Source organism: Etheostoma spectabile, chromosome 16, assembly GCF_008692095.1.
Source record: "Etheostoma spectabile isolate EspeVRDwgs_2016 chromosome 16, UIUC_Espe_1.0, whole genome shotgun sequence".
In the NCBI taxonomy this organism is placed as follows: domain Eukaryota; kingdom Metazoa; phylum Chordata; class Actinopteri; order Perciformes; family Percidae; genus Etheostoma; species Etheostoma spectabile.
This window is the reverse complement of record NC_045748.1, coordinates 4,159,668-4,183,731: the sequence shown is the minus strand read 5'-3', so window position 1 is coordinate 4,183,731 and position 24,064 is coordinate 4,159,668. Positions and strand designations below refer to the sequence as shown.

The following is a 24,064-nucleotide window of genomic DNA, read 5'->3' as shown; positions in this document are numbered from 1 at the left end:
GTTGCTTGTATCGCACCCTTCATCTCAAACTTCTCACTTTCCTTTGCCCAAAACAATGGGATTGTCCGCAGCCACACACAGCAAGTTAAAGCTAGTTAAAGCTGAGTTTTGGTTTACAGATGAAACAAATGCGTAAATTCTTAAAGGAAGACCTAACTGTTGATCGATGCACTCCTAAATCAAATCAGCTGTTATCCTAATAAATGTATATTTTATCATGCAGTGTACAACTGTTGCATATCTACAAATTAGTCTCCCCTGATTGAAATTCTTTCAGGTAATCAATGCTCTCTACCTAACTGGAATCAGCTGTTGGAGGCGTTCACCTTCCTGCTAAACCAATCAGAATCCTACACAAATTGCAAGGGCCAATCACAGAGTCACAACCCTGCTTTAACCCTTGGTTTGTCTTCCCGTCAACCATGAAAAAAGGTTATTGCTTTTTCTGACATTTCTGTTACTTTTTCAATGTTGTGCGTGTTTTTTCAAATAAAATAAAGTTGTTTGATACTTCTACTGTTGACATTTTCAGCTTATTTTGAAGGCCCGTTTTATGTAATGAAAAAACTGAAAATGGGTCAAATTTGACCCAAGAATAACACTAGGGTTAAAATCTGTTTCTCCATTTGCGATCAGCTGTCGTATCAGGCAAAGAGTGGTCTGGTCTTCGGGCTCCTTCATCGCCACCACTGATGTCTAGATTCCATTGGGGGGTTATGATAGTTCATCACCCCTATACACAAACTATTAGTATAACAATGGAGTCTAATCTCCAAAGACTTTTTATGCAACCTTTTTGTTGCATATCTGAAAACATGTCTCTCCTGATAGAAATAGATATTTTGGCCAAAATTGAATCCTTTTGCCTTCGTCACTTGCCAAATGCCACATGGAGGGGAAAAATGACTGGAGAAATGGAAAGTTGGTGGAGGAAAGTAAATAAACACGGCTCCGATGCAGCCCTGGAAAATCTGTTTTTTTAAGGAAAGCTATTTTTGACACTTTCCAGGTCTTCATAGAGTTAGGAATTACACAGAAGCAAGAGACATGTAGGGGTGTTAGCATAGCAACAGTGTCCTAGTGACACATTGTGACATTTGAAGGTACCTCTTCAGCTGCACAGGGAGCTGACCTGGTTGAAAGCCAAGTTGCTTTGTATTGCTTAATTTTGACCAAGACAGTCAAAATTTTGACAAAGTATCTCATTTTTTTGGCTTACCATGAATATTTTTTTGTATTATCATCCCTATCTGTCGTTCTTTTTTTTGTCTTTCCTGGCGGAAATGGGCTTCCTTAAGAGAGAGAGGACAGAGGGCTATGGGAACAAAAGTAAGGAAATAATGGAGACCAGACTGTGGCAATGAACTCCACCACACACACACACACACACATACAAAAGACACGGGTAAACACTCACATGTGCAGACACAAACACACGCTAACACTTACATGATTGCACATGGCGCAAAGACAGACGGAGGAGCACTCACACATGATGTGAAAACATTTGGATGGCGTTGAGAAAGCACTCAGTTAAACTGTCCATCTTAGCCTCACAATCATTAACCCAAAACAGAGTGTTTCACTTTCAGCGTTAAAGCTCTTTGGTTCGCACATCATCGTTAGGGGGATTATGATGAGTAATGATTCGAGGTCTTTTTCGGTCTCTGCACACCACATCCTCACTTCAGATTAGGAAATGGTGAATCTCTTTTCCTAATCTATCTGTGTTAGTAGAGTGTTTGCTGTAATGGCTGACGCGTCCTGTTGCTTCTTGGGAGAAATGCATCAATTAAGACGTTCACGACGTCGTTCGTCAGCGTTACTGACAGTGTCCGCTGCAGCTCGTTCTATTGCTCTCACGAGTGACACAATTACATAAATATGAAGTTAAATTGCTTAAAAAAACTTGATGGGGGTTTTACATGTTCAGTCCTCTTACTAGAAATGACATGTTTTTTTTATTTCTGCCGCCTTCAGTTTCCCATTTCCAGTTGTGGGTATGGTTTGCAAAACAACCTGCAGAGATCTGAAACAAACAGAGAGCTAATGAACATTATATTCTGTGTATGTGTGTATATATATATAAAAATACTGTATATATATATATATATATTTATTGTGTCTTCCAGTTTGGCTTTGTCAAAGTTACATAAGTGGTAATACAATTGCTTGAAGATGATTTTCCATAAGTTTCTATTTCAGAAATTTGGGTTTTTATCAACCACATTTCCAAAAAATAACGTGGATGGTTCCATACGATGCACTTCACTTCAGTAAAATAAATGATCAGTTCACTACTTTCTTTGAATTTGTGTGTTTCTTTTATAAATTTGTGTTTTTGTTTTTTATTAATTGTATAGCTTTTGAAAAAAAATTGATAAAAGAACGTTAAAAAGTGACAAAAATGACAGAAAAAGCTTATAATCATCGGGGGGAAAAAACAAAAACATAAAAATGGAAAAAAGAAACAAGTGACAAAAACGTCTGAAAAAGCGGCAAAATATACATCTATATATTTATAGAGAGATTTTTTTATTTTTATTATTTGGACCGAGAAAAATAAGAAGTTGCATGGTGGGAGGGAGGACAACACAAGAGTTGAAAGGTGTTCCGGCTCCTGATACTTGAGAGTGAAGACTGAGGAACATTCTCGTGAGAGAAATGATTCATAGTGTATTATCTTCTTAGTTATAATCAGAAGGTTAAATCTGGATTTGTCAGGAGGGAGGGGTCCTTGTCTAAAGACACAGGGGGTTTGGGTGGAGTGGGGTGGTTTTCACAAGTCACACTATCATCACATATCCACATCATTTGTAGCATGACGACAAACCTTCCCTAACCTTGACCAAGTTGTCATATTTAAACCTAAACCCTGATGTTTCCCTAACGTTAACAAAGTACCGATTTGAACCAAAACACACATTTCATTGTCTAATTTCAGGACTTGTTGGAGAGACCACATGTTAAACCTCGACCAATCGTAGCTTTTTTCTCTTGATTTCATCCCAGGTGATGAAGAAGTGCTAGTTATGCTCGTCCTTTTGTCGGGATTTGTTGAGGCATTACAGATTACATTTACATGCACACCAATATTCCACTGTTATTCAGAAAATGACATTATTCCTAAATTGATCCAAGTCATGTAAACAGCATATTACGTTTGGACATTCTGAATGAGGCCTTTTTTTCAAATTAAGTATATTCTGATTAAGTCATGTGGGATATTGCAGTTATTTGGTTTTAGAGGTATTCTTTGGAGTGCATTTGGTATATGCGTCTCAATCAGTTTTTTTTTTTACTGTAGTTTACAGCTCTGTGCGTTGCCATAGTTGTTTTACACACACTAACCTTAACATACATCCACGAAATTACCCAGCCAACAGAATGCAAGGCTGCAGTAGAGGTGAAGGTTTAAAAGAAAAGGGGGAGAAACACACCTACTTTCAAACAGTATTTGGATACAGACTTGAATATCAACAGGTTTTTGGATGTACGCAAACATCGCAGGGCCGACCTTTATAAAAAGCTGGTTGAAGGAATAAAAGAGGGAAAACCGGTGGAAAACTGTTTTAAAAATCCTAATTCTAAAAACTGCTACAAACTACTAATTTTTTCTATTTTTGTTATTGCCACTCTTCATTCTAACCCCAACCGGCCCGTCAGACACCGCCTACCAAGAGCCTGGGTCTGACCGAGGTTTCTGCCTAAAAGGAAGTTTTTCCTCGCCACTGTCGCACTGTTGCTTGCTCTGGAGGAAACTAGAACTGTTGGGTCCTTGTAAATTCCGGAGTGTGGTCTATCTGTAAAGTGTCTTGAGATAATTCTTGTTATGAATTGATACTATAAATAAAATTGAATTGAATTGAAAATTGAATTCACACGCCTTTATGTAAACAGTAATATTAGGGGAATATTCACTTTCTTCAGGGTTAGGGTTAATATCTGGGTTTTTTTTCAGAGTAACGGCAAAAAACTGAATATTATGTGCATGTAAACATAATCACAGATGCTGTATCTTCCAATCACTTAACGAGAAAAGGCAATTGTTTCACCCAACGTTAATTTCAGTTCCCAGCCCCAAATAGCTGGTATCGCGTAAAATGATTGAGTTCAGGTTAGGGAAGATCGGGATCATGGTTAAAGACACTATTGTTGATAGTGAGGAGGAGACGGGATGTGACCTGTGGTGTCCCACTACAAACGTTGATGTCACTCACTTGTACGCCCAACCATCCGCCCCAGCCTCCTCCCTAAGAAGGTTTAGCAGTGTTATAAAAAAAAAAAACTCGCACTATTTCTGCCTTTGCTTCTGAGAGAAAACAGTCATCGTTTGCAAGATCACAAGAGGTCACTTGTCAGGAAATGTTTACACTGGTGGTTTTACAGTAAGTGTTTGAGAAGTGTTTACAGAAGTGGGTTTTTTTTTTCTGGTGAACTCAGTCTTCTGTTAGCAACTGCAGTGTAACAGGATGCTAACAGTACGTCACACACACACACACACCAAAAAAAGTTCATTCTATAAGTTAAATTCTAATAACCTTTAGATGTTTTGGAGTTCATGGAACAATTTCGGCATATCAAGTGAAAGATATATCTGTCTCTGTTGCTTATAGTGCCGTGTCTCACACCTCTGAGTTCCTCTACATTGCGCTGATGTATTCCACATGTAGCCACATACTCAACTCATTATCGAGCTTTGAATTCTGCTATCTGGGATTTTAATGCCTTCCTATTATTTCTCTCGTGTCTTCATGTGGCCTTAGGTTTCCACTAATGTGTAATTCTCTCAGGCAATTCTCTCCGATAAATGAACAAACACCCAATATTAAATTACTGCTCTCATTCTTCTGTATTTCTCACTGCCTTTCTTCCCATTAACCTCTGCATCTATGTCCATTCGTCTTTCTTTTGGTGGTTTCCTGTCCCTCTCAGCCCCCTCCGTCTCGCTTTACCCATCTTTTTTATTGTTTTGTGTCTTCACTTATCTTCCTTTCCTTTGTCTCTTGTCTTTCGGCTACTTTCCCCGTACCTCTCATTCAGTTATCTCTCTTTTCTTCGTCTTCACACCTTACTTTCTCTCACCCGTCCTCCTCTTTAACCCGGTGGCTGTCTCTCAATGTCTGTTGATCCCTCCATCATTGTCCTAACCCAACCATTGTCTCTGTAGTCGTGACCATGATCCTACTGAAGTCAGTCAGCGGACACAAACCATTATGTAAATTTCTGAAATATCACATTTGTCTGCAAACAGACTTATTTTTCTCCTGCCTCACACACACACACACACACACACAAACACAGCTGAGTGTTTACCATTTCTGATAAAGTGGCTTGCGGCGTACACAGTGATGGAGTCTGGTGGTGGTGTCACGTGATCTAATGCTTCCAGAAACAAGGTTTTGACTGGAAGTCCCGTGAGGTCTTTGAATTGGCAACAACGAAGGGTTTCTGCTCTGCAAGCACGAACAGGCTGTGAGATATCTGCAGAGTTGTTGGTCAGCAGTGACTCACTCACTTCCACCTTACTCCTACTTATTTTTCCCTACTGCTTGGGATAAAAAAAAAAAAACATCGACAGTAAAAATAAGGCATGCTGGTATTGTAATGTTCTGTAATCAAGTCTAGATTGTTAGTCACAGCCATGCCACTCACCACCAAATTCCCAATCCAATTTATTAAAATTACATCTGATTGACTTTGGTCGTAGACATTTTTAAATAATACTTTTCTGCTAGCCCTTTGGTGGCACCAGATTCTTTTGCTTCATGCTATGAACGCAGATGTTTTATAATCAGAATCACATCTGTCATTTTGTCCCAAAACAATTCCTTTGCAGGGCTGTTTTTGATTGATTGTGTCATGTGATTCACAGTTGTTTTTGTTATCCTAACAGGTTGGATCTGGATAATACTCAAAAACACTTGATGTGTTGTAGTTATAAATGCAGGCTTACAAATACAGGCGACACACCCTGAAAGCATTTAAGGATGTTGCCAGAGTTTGCCAAACAATTAACGACTGACTCTGCTAAAACAGGATTCATATATGTGACACATGCTGCCATTGTGAGGGATTAGAAAAGCTTCACTGTGAACACTCCCCCCCCAAACACAACAACACACACACACACACACACACACACACACACACACACACATGGACAGCGGATTGGAGGGTTGCTGTTAGTTAGCTGTGATTGGTTCTGCTCTCATTCAGCCACAAGACACACATGCATTGTGGTATCAGAGACAAAGAAGTGAGTGAGTGAGTATGTGAGTGAATGAGTGAGTGAGTGAGTGAGTGAGTATGTTAGTGAGTGAGTGAATGGAAATCTATACATTAACATCAGGGAGTTCTTTGGTTGAACAATGATTGGTTCTACAATGTGAGTTTAAAAGAAATGTAGATCAGTGATTGGACGTTGGTATGTCTTGGCGCTCCACACTGTCTGACGATGCATTACAACACCACATGCTTTAAGATAATCAAATCATTCACAGCCGACCCGTGCATGAGCCAACACCTGACACACAGACACACATGCAGTGAACATGGGTCATGGTTGACTCATTGAAGAGCGAGCAGGAGAATCTCTGTTGGTGTCATTCAAAAGTTGTTGTTTTTTCAGCAGCACCAGTGGTGAATGGACAAGCAAGACGGTCTGTAGCCTGCCGGGTCACCGCTTTTTGCAACAGATCCGTATCAGTTGACTAGATTTTGGTTATTTTTGTAAATACAAAAGGTACAATATATCTGCAATAAGCTAATATCGGCCAATATATCGTTCCAGCTCTAGAGGGAAAGATCTCCTATATTATATATTAGATGCTTTTGAAAACTAACGAATTTGTCCTAAACCTTGAAGCCTTTCCTCTTGTAAAAATGAAATAAAAAAATACATTAAAAAAGCATAAATCATAAATTTCACCTTTGGGTGGCTTGTACAAGTGTGTGAAATCTGATAAAACAATGTGACTTTAACAAGTATAATGGTAAAAATTTCTTTTTTCTATTTCCTTTAACAATCTGGTCTTACTTTCTAATAAACAACTGTGTAAAACATCAACCAGGCTGTCCAGTCAATCTATAAACAATATTTCTTTTCAGGATTCTTGTGTTGCAGTGAGGCCACTTGAATGTAAAAAAGGTTGTGGGACCAGAAAGACAACAAGAGATAAATAAATAAAACTTAAATCTCACAGATATTGATATCCCACACATAGCAATAAAAGCTAAGCCAATCTCCTGTCTACAGCAGTTGTCATATGTCTTGGGAGTCAAACAGTATACATTTGTTTTACTTATAACAAGTTATGTTTATGAAATAAACATACATTTTACAGTGACATTCATGGCATTCACTTATGCCAATACTCAAAATAATGTCATATTTATTGATATTACACACACACACAGCAACGCTACACCAGCATTTGTGTTGTCTAAAATAGTTCTCCTACATATTTGGAGTCATCCAGTGCAAAAATAAACTAATGAACATTATAACTTGTATAAAGGACAAACTATTTACAATTCTTAAAAAAAAAGGCTCAAACTTATGTCCAAACTTAAAACAGTAATGCCGTTTTTCTCTAGAACGGTTTGGAATGGCAAAAGCGATCTTTGGTCACATCTTACTACTCTGACTTTGAGTGATCTCTCCTCACAATAAACAATCTTTGTTGTCCCTCGGATAACTTGTTGCCCGGCTTAGAGGGGCCTAATGTGTTATTATGGAACACATGCAACTTTAGGAAAGGCCCGCCTTGCAATAGCATTCACACAGTACTATTGGCCAGGCGTCCATGCGTATGCAAGGTCACGTAACCCGATTTGTTCAGGTCCTATACCCCCTGACCAATCGGCTATCCTAACCTTAACCACTCAAGGTCAAGGTCTAACCCAAACCAATCGAGCTGCTTCATAGGGCGGGCCATTCCTAGAAGTTACGTGGGTTCCCTAATAATGCGATCCTAATGTGTGATGGACCTGCCTTCCATTGGTTTACAAGACAAACGTCTCCCAAATCATCATGGGAAACAAAATGGATAGTCAGCATCAGAGCTAGCTGCGATCGGTGGCCAAAAATCCATAAATTATGGACATAAAATGTATCAGTTGCAGATGTAAGAGTTTGGATTTATTGTTCAAAAGACTCCGAGAAAAGGCACCCCTTCCAGGCTGGATAGAAAAGCTCAGAATTACACCACCATGACGGCCATAGTGTTAGCTTCTAGATGGAAAAGACGGTAAGTCTCTAGCTCTTATGGCTGTAAAATGATTCAAATATTAAACGGAGATGGCATTTTTTGCTGTTTTCCGTCATATCCAACAAGCTCACATGAAAGGTGTCCTGTGGCGTCGGGTTTAATCCTGGGAAACGAGATTACACGCATCCACAGACATATAATAACAGGGAAACAAGGGAAAGTTCTAACGTTCCAGGCATAAACCAAATCGGCTGATACATACAAATGAAGCCCAGTGCATATTCCTTCAGGAAGGCTTCTACATAAACTTCAATCACCACCATCTCTCCCTAAAACTATTCAGCTGTTAAGAGGCGTTCACTTTTTAGTAAACCAACCGAGAGTTGCCCACGAAATTCATGATCCAATCACATCACAACATCCTGCTTTAAATGTCTTCCCTCCTTGCTATCAGCGGTCTTTACAGGCAAACGTGCAACCCTCCTCCTCCTCTTCCACCTCCGGGCATCGTCACCCACGGCAACCTGAGTCCCTTTCCTCCAGACAGCTCCTTCGTTCAGTCTCCGGGTTCCTTCTTTACCATCACCAGTGTCTAGGCTCAATCGGGGGGGAATATATCTGTCTTTTCTACCCCTTTAAAATGTTTTTAACGTTGGAGTCTAAGCCCCATGGACCCGAACAAGGCACAGCTGCGCCTGGTGGAATCCTGGAAAATTGTAGCCAACAGAATGTTGAATCTGTCTCATCTAAGTATAATGACTTTTAAATTACGGGCTTTAATGATTTTTGTTTAAAAATTGAGACAATGAAAAATTGTCACACATCACTTCCATGAGGCTGTTCTCAGCAGACGGATCAAAGCCAAAGAAAAAGGCATTTCAAATTCCACCTAGCCAAGTTAAAGCTGCATGCAAAGTTTATGTCATGTTCATCTTAATGTTGATTGACATAAATGGCGTTATTTTACGCCATTTATATATAATATATATTAATATATTATATATAAATTATTATTATATATATATATATAATATATATAATAATTATTCCAACCGAAAAAAAATCAGCCTACACTGATAGTTATATGCATATTTATGTTTGTTGCATTTAGTGTTCCTTATATGACCAATGCGTTTTAAATGCAGCTGAAGTTATAACGTATAACAGGTCAATTTCCTAGAGTGCTTCTGCTCCCGGGGCAGAAGATTCTTATTTCCGGGAAAGATATTAATCCCCAGTGTAGAGTGTTTATGAGGCCAAACAAACATGACACATGCTTTATATACCTCATAAAAAATTAACAAAGCTGATTTTGAAAATACTTTGAAATCTGCATTGCCCACGTTTTCCTTTTTCTTGCCTTTTTCTAGCACATTCTTGCTTTTCTTGGGGAAATAACACTTCCTGAAGAGCAGTGGAATAGTGGGAAACCATTGGCTGAAATGTGCTTTGTGTCACCTGCATGCTCGTCTTCATATCCATAAAAAACTAATCTGTTAAAATGTGGTGCATAGAAGGCCTTTCTCCCTATATGTGTGTGTGTGTGTGTGTGTTTTAATGCTATTTCCAGGGTGTGTGTGTGTGTGTGTGTGTGTGTGTGTGTGTGTGTGTTTGTGTCTCTATTGTCTTTGGCAAACAAATCAAGTACAAGCCAGTTTCTGGATTTGTTTTCCCATCATTTCACTAAGTAAGAGTTTCTGTGACTGGAGTCAATCTCATGTCCCACTATTTTTTATTGGGCCTGGGGGTTTATGCAAGTGTGAGAGAGTCTGGGTGTGTACACGCATGTGCCTGTGGTTTTGCGCAAGTGCTTGTAACCGACTTCCCATCTCATCCTTCTGAGAAGAAATCCTCCACGGCTGGTTTTACAGCGTCCTGAGAAGAACAAGTGGAGAGGACAGCAGGCAGCAGGGGAGCACTTATCATCATCATCTGCCCAGCAGATGGGAGACACTGGACGGAGAATCACTATGGGGTTAGCTTTCTCTTCAAGGAGCAAAGGCTGAACTCATCTTAACCTTTTCCCAGTACTCAACGGCAGCTTTAAAGCCACTGGAGACATGTGACCTTTTTTTGTTTAACTTTGTCTAATGTGAGATACAAAACAGGCAAAGAGGGAACACCGGGAAACAGGAGATAAGTGTAGAGATGAGAAGAGATGTGAATGAGTGATTGTACTGTAAATCCAATTGAAACAGACAACTACCTCCATTCTATCAGTACAAAACAACTGTGTCTCCTCCTCTGTGAATAAAAGTGACCTCACTCAGAAAGAGCAGGGGATTCCAGAATGAACCAAAACACATCACACACTTGCCCAAAAGACGTACTTTCTCAGTAGGATTTTGGCATCAGTAAAAAGAAGCACAGGCAATTTGTTCAGGAATTTCGAACAATAATGATTTAAAGTAGTAGTACTGAGAGTTGGGGGTGGTATCTCAGGTAGTAGGGAGTTAGGTTGGAAACTGGTGGGGGACTGGCAGCTGGGCACTGACTTGAGCCTTTGACATCTCTCCATTAGTGCATGTATAGGTACTGAGCATGTGTGTGTAATTCAGGCCTGTGTGTTATAACAGAGTGTAAATTGTAATTTCCTGGAATTAATAAAGTATACATTAGTATTGGTTGTCATAAGTATTGTAAAACTGTTTGTACCAAAGGGAGACAATGTAACTCAGCCTAAGCGTGAATAGGTTTTTTGTTTATAATGGTGATCACATACCTTATACTGGATAAACTGGAATATTGTAGTGAAGATACAGAACAGGTGTCATACTTTGTTTGTTAAATTATTAACTTTCCTTTAATCACAGTAGTCATCTAAACCCTGTTGGGAATGCAGCCAAAGAGCATCAGTTGTGTATTTAGGTGATTTCACTTTTCTTTCAGTATGTTGCAGAGTAGTTTATGTACACATTCAAAACATTCAATTTCTAGATCCATCTGTAGATGAAAGTAAAGCTTTTGTAAATTATAAGCTTAGTCTGTCACGTCATTGACCCCAGGCCAGGCCCTTACTGGCACAACCTGATACTGAGCAACTCCTAAGATAGGGCGTGATGTATTTTGTTTAATTTCTAAGGAATCCTCTGCTGTTTAGGGATGAATCACCCACCAGCATTGGTTTGCATTTATTTTAAGGCTTTTTGTTAGTGATAGTGGCAAGGGATATTGGATGACTCACTGTTGTGGTATATGGAACTCTGACTACTGACTACAAGAAGTTAGAAGCAGCTGCGATGACACAAAGACTTTCAAGCTTTGTGTCAAACAATGGAAGTAATCCACTCACATGCTTAATAATTTACTTTGTGGTTAGCCTCTTTCTTTCTGCATCCTATAGCCATAAAGATGCATGGAAATGTCTGCAGACTTAGATTCTGCTTGCTTACTACGAGGCACAACAAATAGGTAGAAACAAACAAAGCATCTCTACACAGTAGAAAATGCAATGCGTCCTCCAGTTTTATACATACCGTAGGCTGGAGAGCATATTGCTGCTGTCCACTGCTTTGAATTAAGTTTGGAGAAAAGTCAACAGAAACAAAAGGAGACAAATCGCACAGAATCCGCTGGTATGTTTTGTCTAGGAACAACACATCCTGCTTCCAGGCCATAAGAAGCCCTTTTTCCCACAATTCACACTCCAACGGATGGCCAAGTTAGTGCGCTACTGTGCTATAATGTAATAGACAGCCCTGCCTCTATTTATTACACACCACTGAAGGGGCCTGGAGACTTGCAAAGTGGGAAACATATCTGGATCGGAATGCTTAGACATAAAACTGTCAGCTCATCTTGAAAAATACAACAGCCGCCGTTTCCTCAGAAGAGAGCTTTGTTACTGCATTACCGTGTTAACAAACACAATCGGACCATAGAATAGTAAAATCAATGAATAATTACAGATTATTACAACTTGCTTCTGATTTTTGGCAGGTTTGGACATCATTTCTATTTCAAGGAGTTGTGTTGATGTCTGTTATTAAGCAAACTTCCCAATATTTCAGAATTCATCACAAATCCCCACATACACATATATACATACATATCTACATATACTGTATATGTATATACTGTATACAGAAATATATACACATATATACATAGATACATACTGTATATAACATCAGCAAAATGAAATGCCATTGTACTTTCAGAACATAATCATATGGCACTCAACAGCCCTTTGAAAAAGAGCACATGCACAATCCCAGCACATTAACGTAATTCTAAGGGGATAGGGTTGGCCGTGATGATGTATTTGAGGCTTCCAGTCGTGCTAGGCAGACACTGTCCTTGTGCTGAATGATACAGCCTCACAGATAGACCCAACAACAGATTCATTGTTCTGATGCTACTGATGGCATTAAATGTTGCATTCACTGCTAAAGAGATAGAGTACTATATATACACAGTAGGGGTAGCTTTCAAGATAAAGATAGATAGATTCATAAATAAATAGAGAAACTTTATAGATACTATAGATAGCATGAGCGATAGATAGATAGATAGATAGATAGATAGATAGATAGATAGATAGATCAAAGGTTTTTCTTACCCAAAACTATCACCACGGTTTTCAGCAGAGACATCATGGTATCTCTGTTCCGTCGTGGTCCAGAGCTGTGCCGCGACATCCTCATGGTCCTCTGTCGCACATAGACAAAGATGTGGGCATATAGCGTCACCATGACAACAAAAGTCACTAGGTTAAACACTGCCCAGAAGACCAGGTAGGAGTTGCTGTAAAGAGGCGCCATGTTGGAGCAAGACTTTAAACTACAGATACAGTTCCAGCCCACGCTGGGGATTGCCCCCATGACAATGGACATGGTCCAGATTATGACAATCACCACCACCACACGCCGGTTACTCATGCGCGTGTGTAACTGCATGCGGAACACGGTGATGTGGCGCTCGATGGCGATGGCGAGCAGGTTGGCCACAGACGCCGTCAGGCTGGTATCGATCAAGCCCTGGCGCAGCAGCCACGTGGAAACAGTCAGACGCCTCGTGTTGGGTCCCGTGTTAAACATCAAGTAGAAGTAGGCCAGTCCAGCAAAGAAGTCAGCAGCTGCCAGGTTGGCCATCAGGTAGTAAATGGGGAAGTGGAATCTCCTGTTGACGTAGATGGCGATCATCACCAGAAGGTTGGCGAGCATGATGAAGATGCATACGGTGATGCCTAGGCCCATCACCAGCCTGCTGACCGTGTTCCAGTCAGTAGCTAGGTACTTGCCACTGCGGTTGTAGAAGAAGGCGATGGTCTCGTTATAGTAACACTGTTCCTCATCCATGGTGGCAGCGATGCTTTCTGAAAGGACAAAATATTCGAAATGTAATGAATAACTGAGCAATTTTGGTGAAGGTTTTTAAACTTTTCATTAGAAAGGTGATGCTCTGAGCAGAGCAGTGTAATCTGTTGGTATATGTAGACATACAAATAGGGCCGTTATATGCCTAAAAGTTTACTTTAACAACCATTTAAAAGTATGATAAATGTTAACAGTATTTAACTATGTATTTACAGGGATTTTGGACACCAAAAACAAAAACTGTGTACACTTAACAGACAGGGTTCTGCGCTCATTTTTCTCAGCCCATGTCCAAATTTGTAACTTTCTGTCAAGAACGAGTTAAACTATGCTTTCTGGAAAAAATGCATATATCCCTATTTCATAACACTCAACACAAAGCAGCGCTTTAGGAAACATATGGACTTAAGCCGGTTCCTGAAACAGGGAAAAACAAAAATCCCCTTTGGATTTAGACTCAACATGATTAGTAGTCATTTGTGTGTGTGTGTGTGTGTGTGTGTGTGTGTGTGTGTGTGTGTGTATACATGTCTGTCTGTCTGTCTCTGTCTGTCTATATTTGCTGTATGAATAAATCCCAGTGTGATATGAAGCTAAAACACACACACACACACACACACACACACACACACACACGCACATAAACAATGCTCACAGAAACATGTGCATGCAAGTGTGTGTGTGTGTGTGTGTGTGTGTGTGTGTGTGTGTGTGTGTGTTTGTGTGTGTGTGTAACAAGCACAAGTCCCACACAGATGCTGGCTAGTCCCTCTCATACACCCCAAACCGGAAACAGGACCTTAGGGCTAGAGTAGGGGAGACTGTGTGTGTGTGTGTGTCTGTGTGTGTCTGTGCGTGTAAGTAAGTAAGTAAGACAGAGACAAAGACAGAGAAGAGGGTAGCGGACGAGAAATGAAAGGCGCATTAGGAGTCCTGGGTCAAGGCCAGTATTTTTGTGGTAATCCTTCTCTTGGTTTACCTTCTAACATGACCGTCCAAACACTCTAAGACCTCTTTTCTCCCTGCAGTGACACAGCAAAAAAAAAACAGAACTGAAAACATAAAGGGTTTTTCATCCTTCTTGGACCAATTTGCAATGTTGGAAAAACTATCACAACCTTCACCTCTCAAAAATTCACATGAAAAATAAGGTTTACTCCTGGGAAATGAGGCAGTGCTGAAAGCTATGAAAGCTAAAGTTTGCCAAAAAGATTTTCTAACTCCTGCAACCTCGACGCCTGAGCAGCTCTAAATCTCAATGGTAATGTACTGTTTTGACGGCCATGATATATAAAACATGTTTTAATGGGTTAGTTTTGCTGGTAGCAATAACCCATAATTTGGATCCTGAATGTACATTTGCAGCATAGAGCCCCATGCTCTAAATTCTACATTTAGCCCATTTTTTAAACCAAACTCCAAGCCAAAAGCAATATTCTCCATCGACTATACAGTAGACTCCTAAGGGCTCATGATGTTGGCAGTGCACAACAACTTTATATTCCTTAGCCAAAACGGGTGTGTATTAGGCATGGCAGGGCACCAATAACAGTATAAAGGAAGTCCTAATCAATTAAATAAACACATTTCTGGGTTCAGTTTATATGTCCAATTTCCTGAGGCGGGCTGATAAGGGACTCCATATGCGGCCATGTTTGCTTGGAGTGGCTGTAAAATGGTTTTTCATTCACGGAAATAGCAACGGTTCATTCTATTAGCTATAATTATTGCTCATACTGTACAGCTCCAGACAAGCCAGACGTATCTGCTGAATTTCTGCATGTTGACTTCTTAGGGGAAATGTCACAAATGAAACACAGGCCAGATATCATAATAGGGCCACATTTTTTTATGATGTGTGTTTTTGTCATGGTTGCAGAACAGGCAGCAGGAGAAGAACCCAGTTCAATAATTTTTATAACCAAAAAGGGTATCAGAAACAGGCACAGCCAGTAACAAACAAAACTCCAAACATCAACAAAGGTAACAAGAAGAAGATAAAAATTGACAAGAGAAAAACTAGGCAGGCTGAACACTCCAGGAAACAGGCTAGTACTTTATAAACTGTAGCAACTGACGACAGACAAAGGTAGCACACAGACTTATGCTGCGTTCTAGACACAGTTTGTAGCACGAAAGTTACAACTTCAAGTCACAACTCACAACTTGGTAGCATTCCAGGCAAAGTCACCACAAACCCCTCTAGCTAGTGTTAGCTAGCGACAATAGTATGTGTATTGTTTTGATTACAATGTGTGAAATTAATTATTAATGCAACGTCAAAACTGTAATTGGGACCATGTAACGATCTGGTTCGAGTTCACGGCTAGTAAGTTATGGGTTTGACTGCCGTTCCAGGGCACTTTCACAGGTAGAAGGTTGTGAAAACCCAAGTTACTGGTTGCCTGGAACGCAGCATAAAAACACAAGGTAACGAGAGAGGTAACGAGGAACAGGGGAAACTCCTCAGGGAAGAACAGACGCCTTATCACTGCCCAATGTGAGGAGAGTGCAGATTTGAGTCGTGTATGCATCACTTTGCGACGAGTAGCATATTAGATGCTAACGGGAGTCTTCTGTAATGTCAATTCAGTAAAAATTGACCTACTTAACGAAGTTTGTTTCCTGCTGGCTACAAGTTAGCATCAAACACAACAAAGGAACAGGAATGTCATTTTGAGGTAGCGTTAGCAATCAAAAAATCCAAGCTAGATAGCTAAAAAAAACGCTAAAACATTTGTGAAATGAATCCCATGTTCTGTTAGTGTTTGTAATGAGAAAAGTTTATTATTTCATGGATTTCACAAATTTCAGTATGACAGTTATGTTTTAAACCGCTTAAATCTGAGGATGCGCAACTAACATCTGCATTCTCCTCACATTGGGCAGTGCCACGCCGCACAAAAGGCGGGAAAACACACAAGGCAGGAACTGAAGTTTCAGAAAGGAGGTGGGCAATCGGGAACAAAAGCGTGGAACAGATCGTGCAGTGTCTTAAATCCTCGAAACAGGATTATCATCTGCGCATGCCCAATGCCAGATCGTGCATGCAGCGAAGATACCGACACGGTGCCATTTTAGAACAAGTTATGCTACCCCAGTGGGCATCCAAAAAAACAGGAAGTAATGACTGTTAGCTAGAAACATAACGTAATCAAGAAACCGGTGTGTGTCAGTTTTACTGTATGTTTTAATTAATGACTTATTTTTGAACTAGGAACATAGAAATCTAGTCATTATTTTTCATACAAGACCACACAAAACCATTAGCGATCATTTACATAAGTTTCCCAGTTTTTCAAGAGTGTCTTAAAACCGTAGTCAAGTGCTCACATGCACACTGTTTTTGTTTGCTATAATTATTCCTGCTGTCCATTCCTAATGGACATTTTCTACGGCAGACATGTTGACATGTCATAGTAGGAAAAGCCCTGGTATTGTGCATGCTGACTCACTGAAATACCTCACTGGGACACTTGAGGTCCCAGTGAGGTACCTCACTGGGACCTCAAGTCCTGATTTTGAGCTATGGTTAGGGTTATCAATTTCAGTTATGCTTTTCATACTATGACAAGTCAAAATGTCTCCCGTGAAAAAGTTCAATTAGCCAACAGTGGGAAGGACAAAATCCACAGTCCTATTCAAAAGTTTATCTGCAGTTAATATGAGGCTTCAGCAATTTCAAAATCAAGTGAATATGTTCCTTGTTTACAGCCCTTTATTGTTAACTATCCTCTTTGTGTTACTTTCGCTAAACTACAGCTCATCATAGGAACACTCTCCAGGAAAACAAACTAAAGAAAAGAACATTTTCTACTTAAAAGGATGAAACAGATAAAGAGTACAGGTTTAAAGCTTGACATCTGGTGCCCCCTCCCCTTCTCTTATCTATTTTGCAAAAGCACTGTTGCTGCATTGGTATCTTAGCACTATCCACGATGATCGTCATTGGTTACACATACAACCCAAATCTTTTTTATCCCCTATACCAGAATGTTAACTCATGCAGCCAGACACAGGGTGGGTATTTTAATGGCCAGTATGAACAAGAGGAATGATTACAGCAGGCAAAAACTGTTCTAATGTACATATGGGCAGATGAGTATTGTTTTTAGACAGACTTGAAAAAAATGTGAATGTATCCTTTAAGAAAACTACTTTTTTTCTTCTTCTTTTTTTAGATAATACATTAAAAATAATTAATCTTCCCGCAGACTGTATGCCTTCATGGGCATAAATTGTGTCAAGACCGGGTTAAAAAAGCGCCACAGGTTAATGTTCTAGAAATTAACTGCTACATTTGCAATGGTGCACAGAAAAGAGCCTTTTCCTGTCTGTGATGGGTTCGTTGTTTCCCTGTGGTGTGTAGTGATTTTCGAATTTCAGAAATGAAATTATCAAACATGCATGTAATTATGAGGTTTGTAATTACTTCTCTCCAGAGAAAGCCAACCATGAAGAAGCAGCGAAAGCATCCGCTGAGTGACAGCAGCAACATATAACGCAGGATAGATCCTCAGCGAGGGAGTCTATGACAATAACCACTGCAGATGAAAGCCCATTTATTCGGCTTGTCATCTGCGGTTTATGGCCATCAAACGTCTGGAGGGAGCAGCCATTGGGGCATTAGATGCCTGAGGCCAGTCGTCAGTACTAGAAAGTAGAGGAAGTGTCAGTGGCCTCTCAGCACACATTCCCAACACTTTCATCAGACCCTTGGAGCCTGCAGGAAAAGATCCTGTCATTGTGTGTGTGTGTGTGTGTGTGTGTGTGTATGTATGTGTGCGCGTAACAGACAGTGGGGTGGGTCTGGTAAAAGGGAAAGATTGAGCAAGAAAGAGGACACAGACAGAGGGGATTTTTGAAATCTGTGTTTCTGTACCTGGGTGTGTACATGTGCACTACAAAGAGAAATAGAAGGTTTGAAAGACTAAGTAATTGAAGCATTTTCGTGTGTGTGAGCAGTAGAGGAAAATTCGGGAGTTTGTGTGTGTACAATGTGTTGAACCCCGGGTGTTAAAGACAGAGAACAAAATGCTCGCTGTGCTTGAGTGTGTGTCCACACACACTCTCTCTATGCTTGGTAGTAATGTGTGATCAAGTCTGTGTGCGTGTGTGTGTCCAACAGGCTATGAAAGGACCACCCTGGAATCCATACAAGTGAGGTCATAACTCAAGCATCAGCGCCAGGGCTGCATCCGTATATTCATAACACATGCCTAATTGACACACACAAACACACACACACACACACACACACACACACACACACACACACACTTATCAAAGTCTCTCTTTCTTTCTTTCACTGTTGCAATCGTACACACTTTGTATTTTGTTTGCAAATGAGCAAACACACACACACACACACACACACACACACACACATACTTTAAAGATACTACTTAATAAATATTTAATACCGGTTTTTCATGTTTTTGTGACTCTCCTTTAAAGGATGAGATATTTCTCTCAACAACAAGACCAAAAGTGCCACTTCCAGCTGCTGGCAACTGCAAAGCTCATTCCACCCCAAACTATGCATGTTGAAATTGGCAAATCTTGGAGACGGGGTGAAGATAAGACAATGCACTCATTGAAACCAAAAGGTTTATAGAACTCTTTAAAATAGATGATGAGGCATCTTGAGTGCAAACATGACATTTTGACTTTCGGAGAGCTGGAGTGTCAATACAATATGTCCATGTCATGGCAGTTTAGGGTTTTATGTTATTTTTTTGTGTACACGTGGAAAGTTTGGCCCAACAGTGGTGCCAAGGTGCCTGCAAATACATTAATATGAAATTTGATGGCATCATGGAATGTCTTGTTAAAACCTGGGAACCTGGCCTGAAGTTTTGTTTCTTTTGACAAAAGACAGATGTAGCCCTCCAGGGGAAAGGAATAGAGCAAAGTAATGTAACATTATAAATGGTTGGAGTGGACGAATGGGTCAATAAATGTCTGACTTCAACACGAGCGATAACTGTCAGACATTGGCTTATTTGAACCATGAACGCAGTCGTTGCCTGACCGTAACCACATGGTTATTATTGTAACCATGATGACAAATGTCCCCTAACCTTAACGAAGAAATAAATCTAACCCAAGCCATGATGTTTCCCTAACCTTCACAAAGTACTTATTTCAACCCAAACCGTTCCCGAACACCCTAACCAAGTCGTGTTTGTGACCATAGTGCTGTCACCTCATTAAACAGATTTGTAACCGTTTTGGAAGGCACTTAAATTATGTCATACTGCCGATAAGGGCGTCAGAAAATGCTTGTGTGTGTCGCTTCTGTGCAACTCTGTAAATTATATTGTGGTGTAGGCCTACTCTATCTGTAAAGTGTCCCTAGATAACTTCTGTTATGATTTGACACTATAAATAAAATTGTGTCATTCTAGAGGTTGCTTTAATTTGGAGGACTTGTTGCAACATCCATTGTTGACTGAGCCTAAATCTAACATCAACAGTGGGCCGTGCCCTATCACTCCAACCATTTAATCACGGTTAAGTCTATTGCTCTTATTATTGCAAACATTATTATCAGCATTTTTTTAATTGTGTTGTATTGTATTTTCTTGTCATTTTGTTTATACTCTCTATCATGTTAAAAAGGGTGTTTTAAAGGGTCCCATGGCATGAACATTTTAATTTATGAGGTTTTTAAACATTATTATGCGTTCCCTAAGCCTGCCTATGGTCCCCCAGTGGCTAGAAATGGTGATAGGTGTAAACCGACCCCCGGGTATCCTGCTCTGCCTTTGAGAAAATGAAAGCTCAGATTGATGGGCCGATCTGGAATCTTGCTCCTTATGAGGTCATAAGGGGCAAGGTTACCTCCTCTTTCTCTGCTTTGCCCGCCCAGAGAATTTGGCCCACCCATGAGAAAGATACATCATGGCTTTCAAACGAGCAAAGTGGCGGTTGGTCAAGGTCACACCCACAGCCTCCACCTTGCCCCCCCCCTCTCCTCCTCTAAAGCTACATACACAGAAATGGCACATACTAAGGAAAGCTCATTGTGGGACTTGCTCAAGTGGCTGTAATTCTGCATCAAGGCTGAATTTTAGGAAAGAGAATTCAGATATGGTGTCAGGGGACCACTAAGGTCTATATGAAAGCATCCAAAGAGCACCATGTCATGGAACCATTAAGAGTGAATATACTGTAGGTCTGAATGTCCTTTGTGTAGATATTCCAATGTAGACATTTTCAGACATTGCTAATATCTGATAGCAAGTCTAGAGTCCAAAATTTGCCTGGTTTCAGTGTTAGATGCGGTTAATTTAAATATCTGAATACCTTACTACAGTAAAGGGCAATGCCAATTTCCTTAAAAAAAAGTGACCTGCGTTCTTGCTATTTCGGAGGCATCTGCACTGTAACAGTGATAACGTTTTGTCTTATTGTCTTTGGTAAGTAGTAGTAGTCCACACATACATGGTTGTTTTTTAATACATGGTTTTACTTTTGTCCGTTCTTTAAAAAAAAGAATCCCATCCACACATGCACTGTTAAGAAAAATCTCATGAAGATGCAAAAACACAATTAAACAGCTGTCAAGAGCATGCCGAGCCAACAGGCGCCAATATAACCCATCGCACAAAGAAGAAGAAGTCCATCAGAAACTTCATAAAAAGCTGGTACCGAAAAACTACCCAGCGCTACAAACAGAAGTTGGACTGTCTACTCTAAGGCTGGTGATGTTGGTTCATTTGTGACGCCTCACAAAGGAGATAACAGTGCACATTCTGATGGTACAAGCCGAAAACATGTAGCTGTATGTTTGTGTGTCTTATTATAGGATTGTCTGCGATATTTTGATCATCCAGAATTGCTGTATCATGACATCATCGTATAGTGAGCCATGTATCGTGTGGTACCCTGTGATTCCAAACCGTGTCGGTACACACACAAACCTGTCCACAGTTTTTCCAAAAGCTCAGCTTACAGTGACCTAAAATGACGCTTATGTGTGGATGAAAGGCCAAATAAAAAAAGTTGTCAAAGTTTTTGAAGATTGTGGACTAGTTTGAGTCATCGTTAGTCTAACACATACTGAGATTAAACTGGCTGGATCCAGTCAGAAATTGAATAAACTTCAGAGAGTAACAAATCCCAAGTCTGCTCTAAGTTTCTCAACAATCCATCATCCAACCTTCTGGTTTGCTATTGTTAATACCGTCCTGAGAGGAATACAGCATTAAGGGGGAACACCACTGGATTTCATGTTTGACATGTTATTCCTATGCAGAGAGAAAGTTTAGTCTGTATTAGAAAACATTTACGAGTGTGTCAAAGGCAAACGTGATGATTTTCCTCTGGCTTTGGACCTGAGAAAAATGTAATCACATGAAGCTGATTTGGATGTTACAGTTCAGACAAATATGCTAAGGTTTACAACCCTGAAATGTTCTGTGCAGTTCATCAGCATTGCATCTCAGGGTAAAAGGTTGGCTCTGTGGTCTCTAGCTCTGGAAGAATTTTTAATTTTCATAACGAAGTCACGAAGCATCGATAAATTATTACATTATATTATTAATTATAAATTATACATTATCATACTGAATAATGGTTCCAGTGTACACATCTGGGCCATGATGACGATTTTTAAAGATGTTAAACTATTTTTAGGGAATCAAATAAATCAACTAAATTGCAGACTTTGATGTGAATGAGTTATGAGTAAGGGAGGAGGTAACATCTGAAAGTAATAGAAAGTCTCTTCACTAAATGCTAGCGGACTGCTTTACAGTGAAACTGCCGATATTTAGTTTAGGCCTACAACTCAGATTAGTTAGTTAACAATTAGCTAATTTGCCAAGTGAGTCGGGTTAGAAGCATCCGGTGACTAATTCTCTTTGTTTATCCATGATTTTCATGCAAGAGATTTCACCCTTTATATCCACCTGACAATGTTTCTCTGCCTGCAAACTTGCTAAAAAACTGGCTACCATCCAATAAGTTTATATCCCAAACATTCCTCACATGACCAGTTTGAGTGACTTAAATGTCCAGGATGTGATACAGTCCTAAGTCATGGCTACCTGTTTGTCTGTCAATGTCGGAGCTACTGTCTCTAAATGGTTTAACTATTTAATTTACTTTGCTGAGATGATTTGCGAGCTACAGTCCGTTGCAAACACGGTATAATGATTTACATTCCGAATGTATGATAAGATACACCTTTATTGATCCTTAGCGGGGAAAGTTGGTTGTTCCAGCAGTACATTAGAAACAACAGAAAGAAATACAGATACGTAGGCTAAAGAAAGTAATACATAATACTAGATACAGGCTAAAATAAAAACCATGCCAGAGTATTAGAAGATAAATGGCATGATGAAGTGAGAGTCAACAGGTCTATGTAAAGAGTGTACTGATTAGGGGTTGGAATCACAGGGTACCTTACCATACAATCCGATACATGGCTCACGGTTACGATTACATCACAGCAATTCTGTGATAATCAATAGATTGCAGAAAATCCTTTAATGATACATGAGGATATCGATCTAACTATGAATACAAAAAAAGATGAATACTGTGAAAAGATGCAGGTTTTCTCCCTCTAATCACTGCAAGTCCAAATTGTTAGGAAAGAGGACAATTCTGCAGAATTCTTTCAGTCTATAAATTCAAATTATTGCACTATAAAGTAGTTTATATCTTTGACGTTCCACTTTCGGGATTGCTCCGGTGCCGCGGGAAATTTTGCCAAATGCATGTAGTTTTGCTGATGTCAATTTTCTTCGGCTTTTTTTGTGTTGGAATTTTAAACTCCGGTGGATTTATGAGGACTATAGTTGACTGCTCCTCAGATCTCTGCAGGGTAAATCCAGACAGCGAGACTAACTACAGAGCAACTATGGGTCCAGACGTTGGACTCAAACGTGGCTGGGCCAGCCATTATTTTCCGCCATCCCGTTGAAAACCTCCTCGTCTTCGGCTAGTTAACTTATGTTCACGTTTCCCTGATTCACGTGTTGAACACCACCTTGAGAAGCCATTAAGTAGTGACGCTGGGAGCAGGGAAATCTATTTAAAGCGCCATGTTTTATCAATTAAAATAGCGAGATTTGGCGCCAGCACATCAATTATCATCTCACACGAAGAAGGAAAACAATGTATTGCCGTTTTGATATTTTGGCCCACCCCTAGTACTGATATGGTTAAGTAATGGAACTCAAGTATTTGTCTCTATCATTATAAGAGCATATACAATGCAAGAGTTAATGTCAGTAAGCAAGTATAGCGCAACAAATGTGAGCCTGATCCACAAATTCCCACTTGGCACTGTGGTGGCAACATGGATATTAAATGTATGACAAGTGAAACAAAGAAGACTTGTAACTTTCCAGAATTCTTCCATCTCTCCTCTTTAAAAAAAATAAGAATCTGCCTTCACCGATCCTAATTTGCATGTACTGTATGTTCCACACATCATTCTATTCCGTTGGCTTTCTTTCTCCTCTTAGCCTCCACCTGGTTTCCCTGTTCTCCATCAACATCTTCACACTGGCA

At 40.0% G+C, this 24,064-nt stretch overlaps 1 protein-coding gene across 1 annotated transcript in view; it reads right to left on the bottom strand.

Moving 5' to 3' along the window:
* lpar1 (lysophosphatidic acid receptor 1) overlaps window positions 1–24,064 on the bottom strand; it is a gene marked incomplete at its 5' end in the record, with an annotated part of 50,841 nt that overhangs the window by 10,572 nt on the left and 16,205 nt on the right. Inside the window, 1 exon segment of the mRNA XM_032539680.1 lies at window positions 12,775–13,530. Within this exon segment, the coding sequence (XP_032395571.1) occupies window positions 12,775–13,513 (739 nt within the window).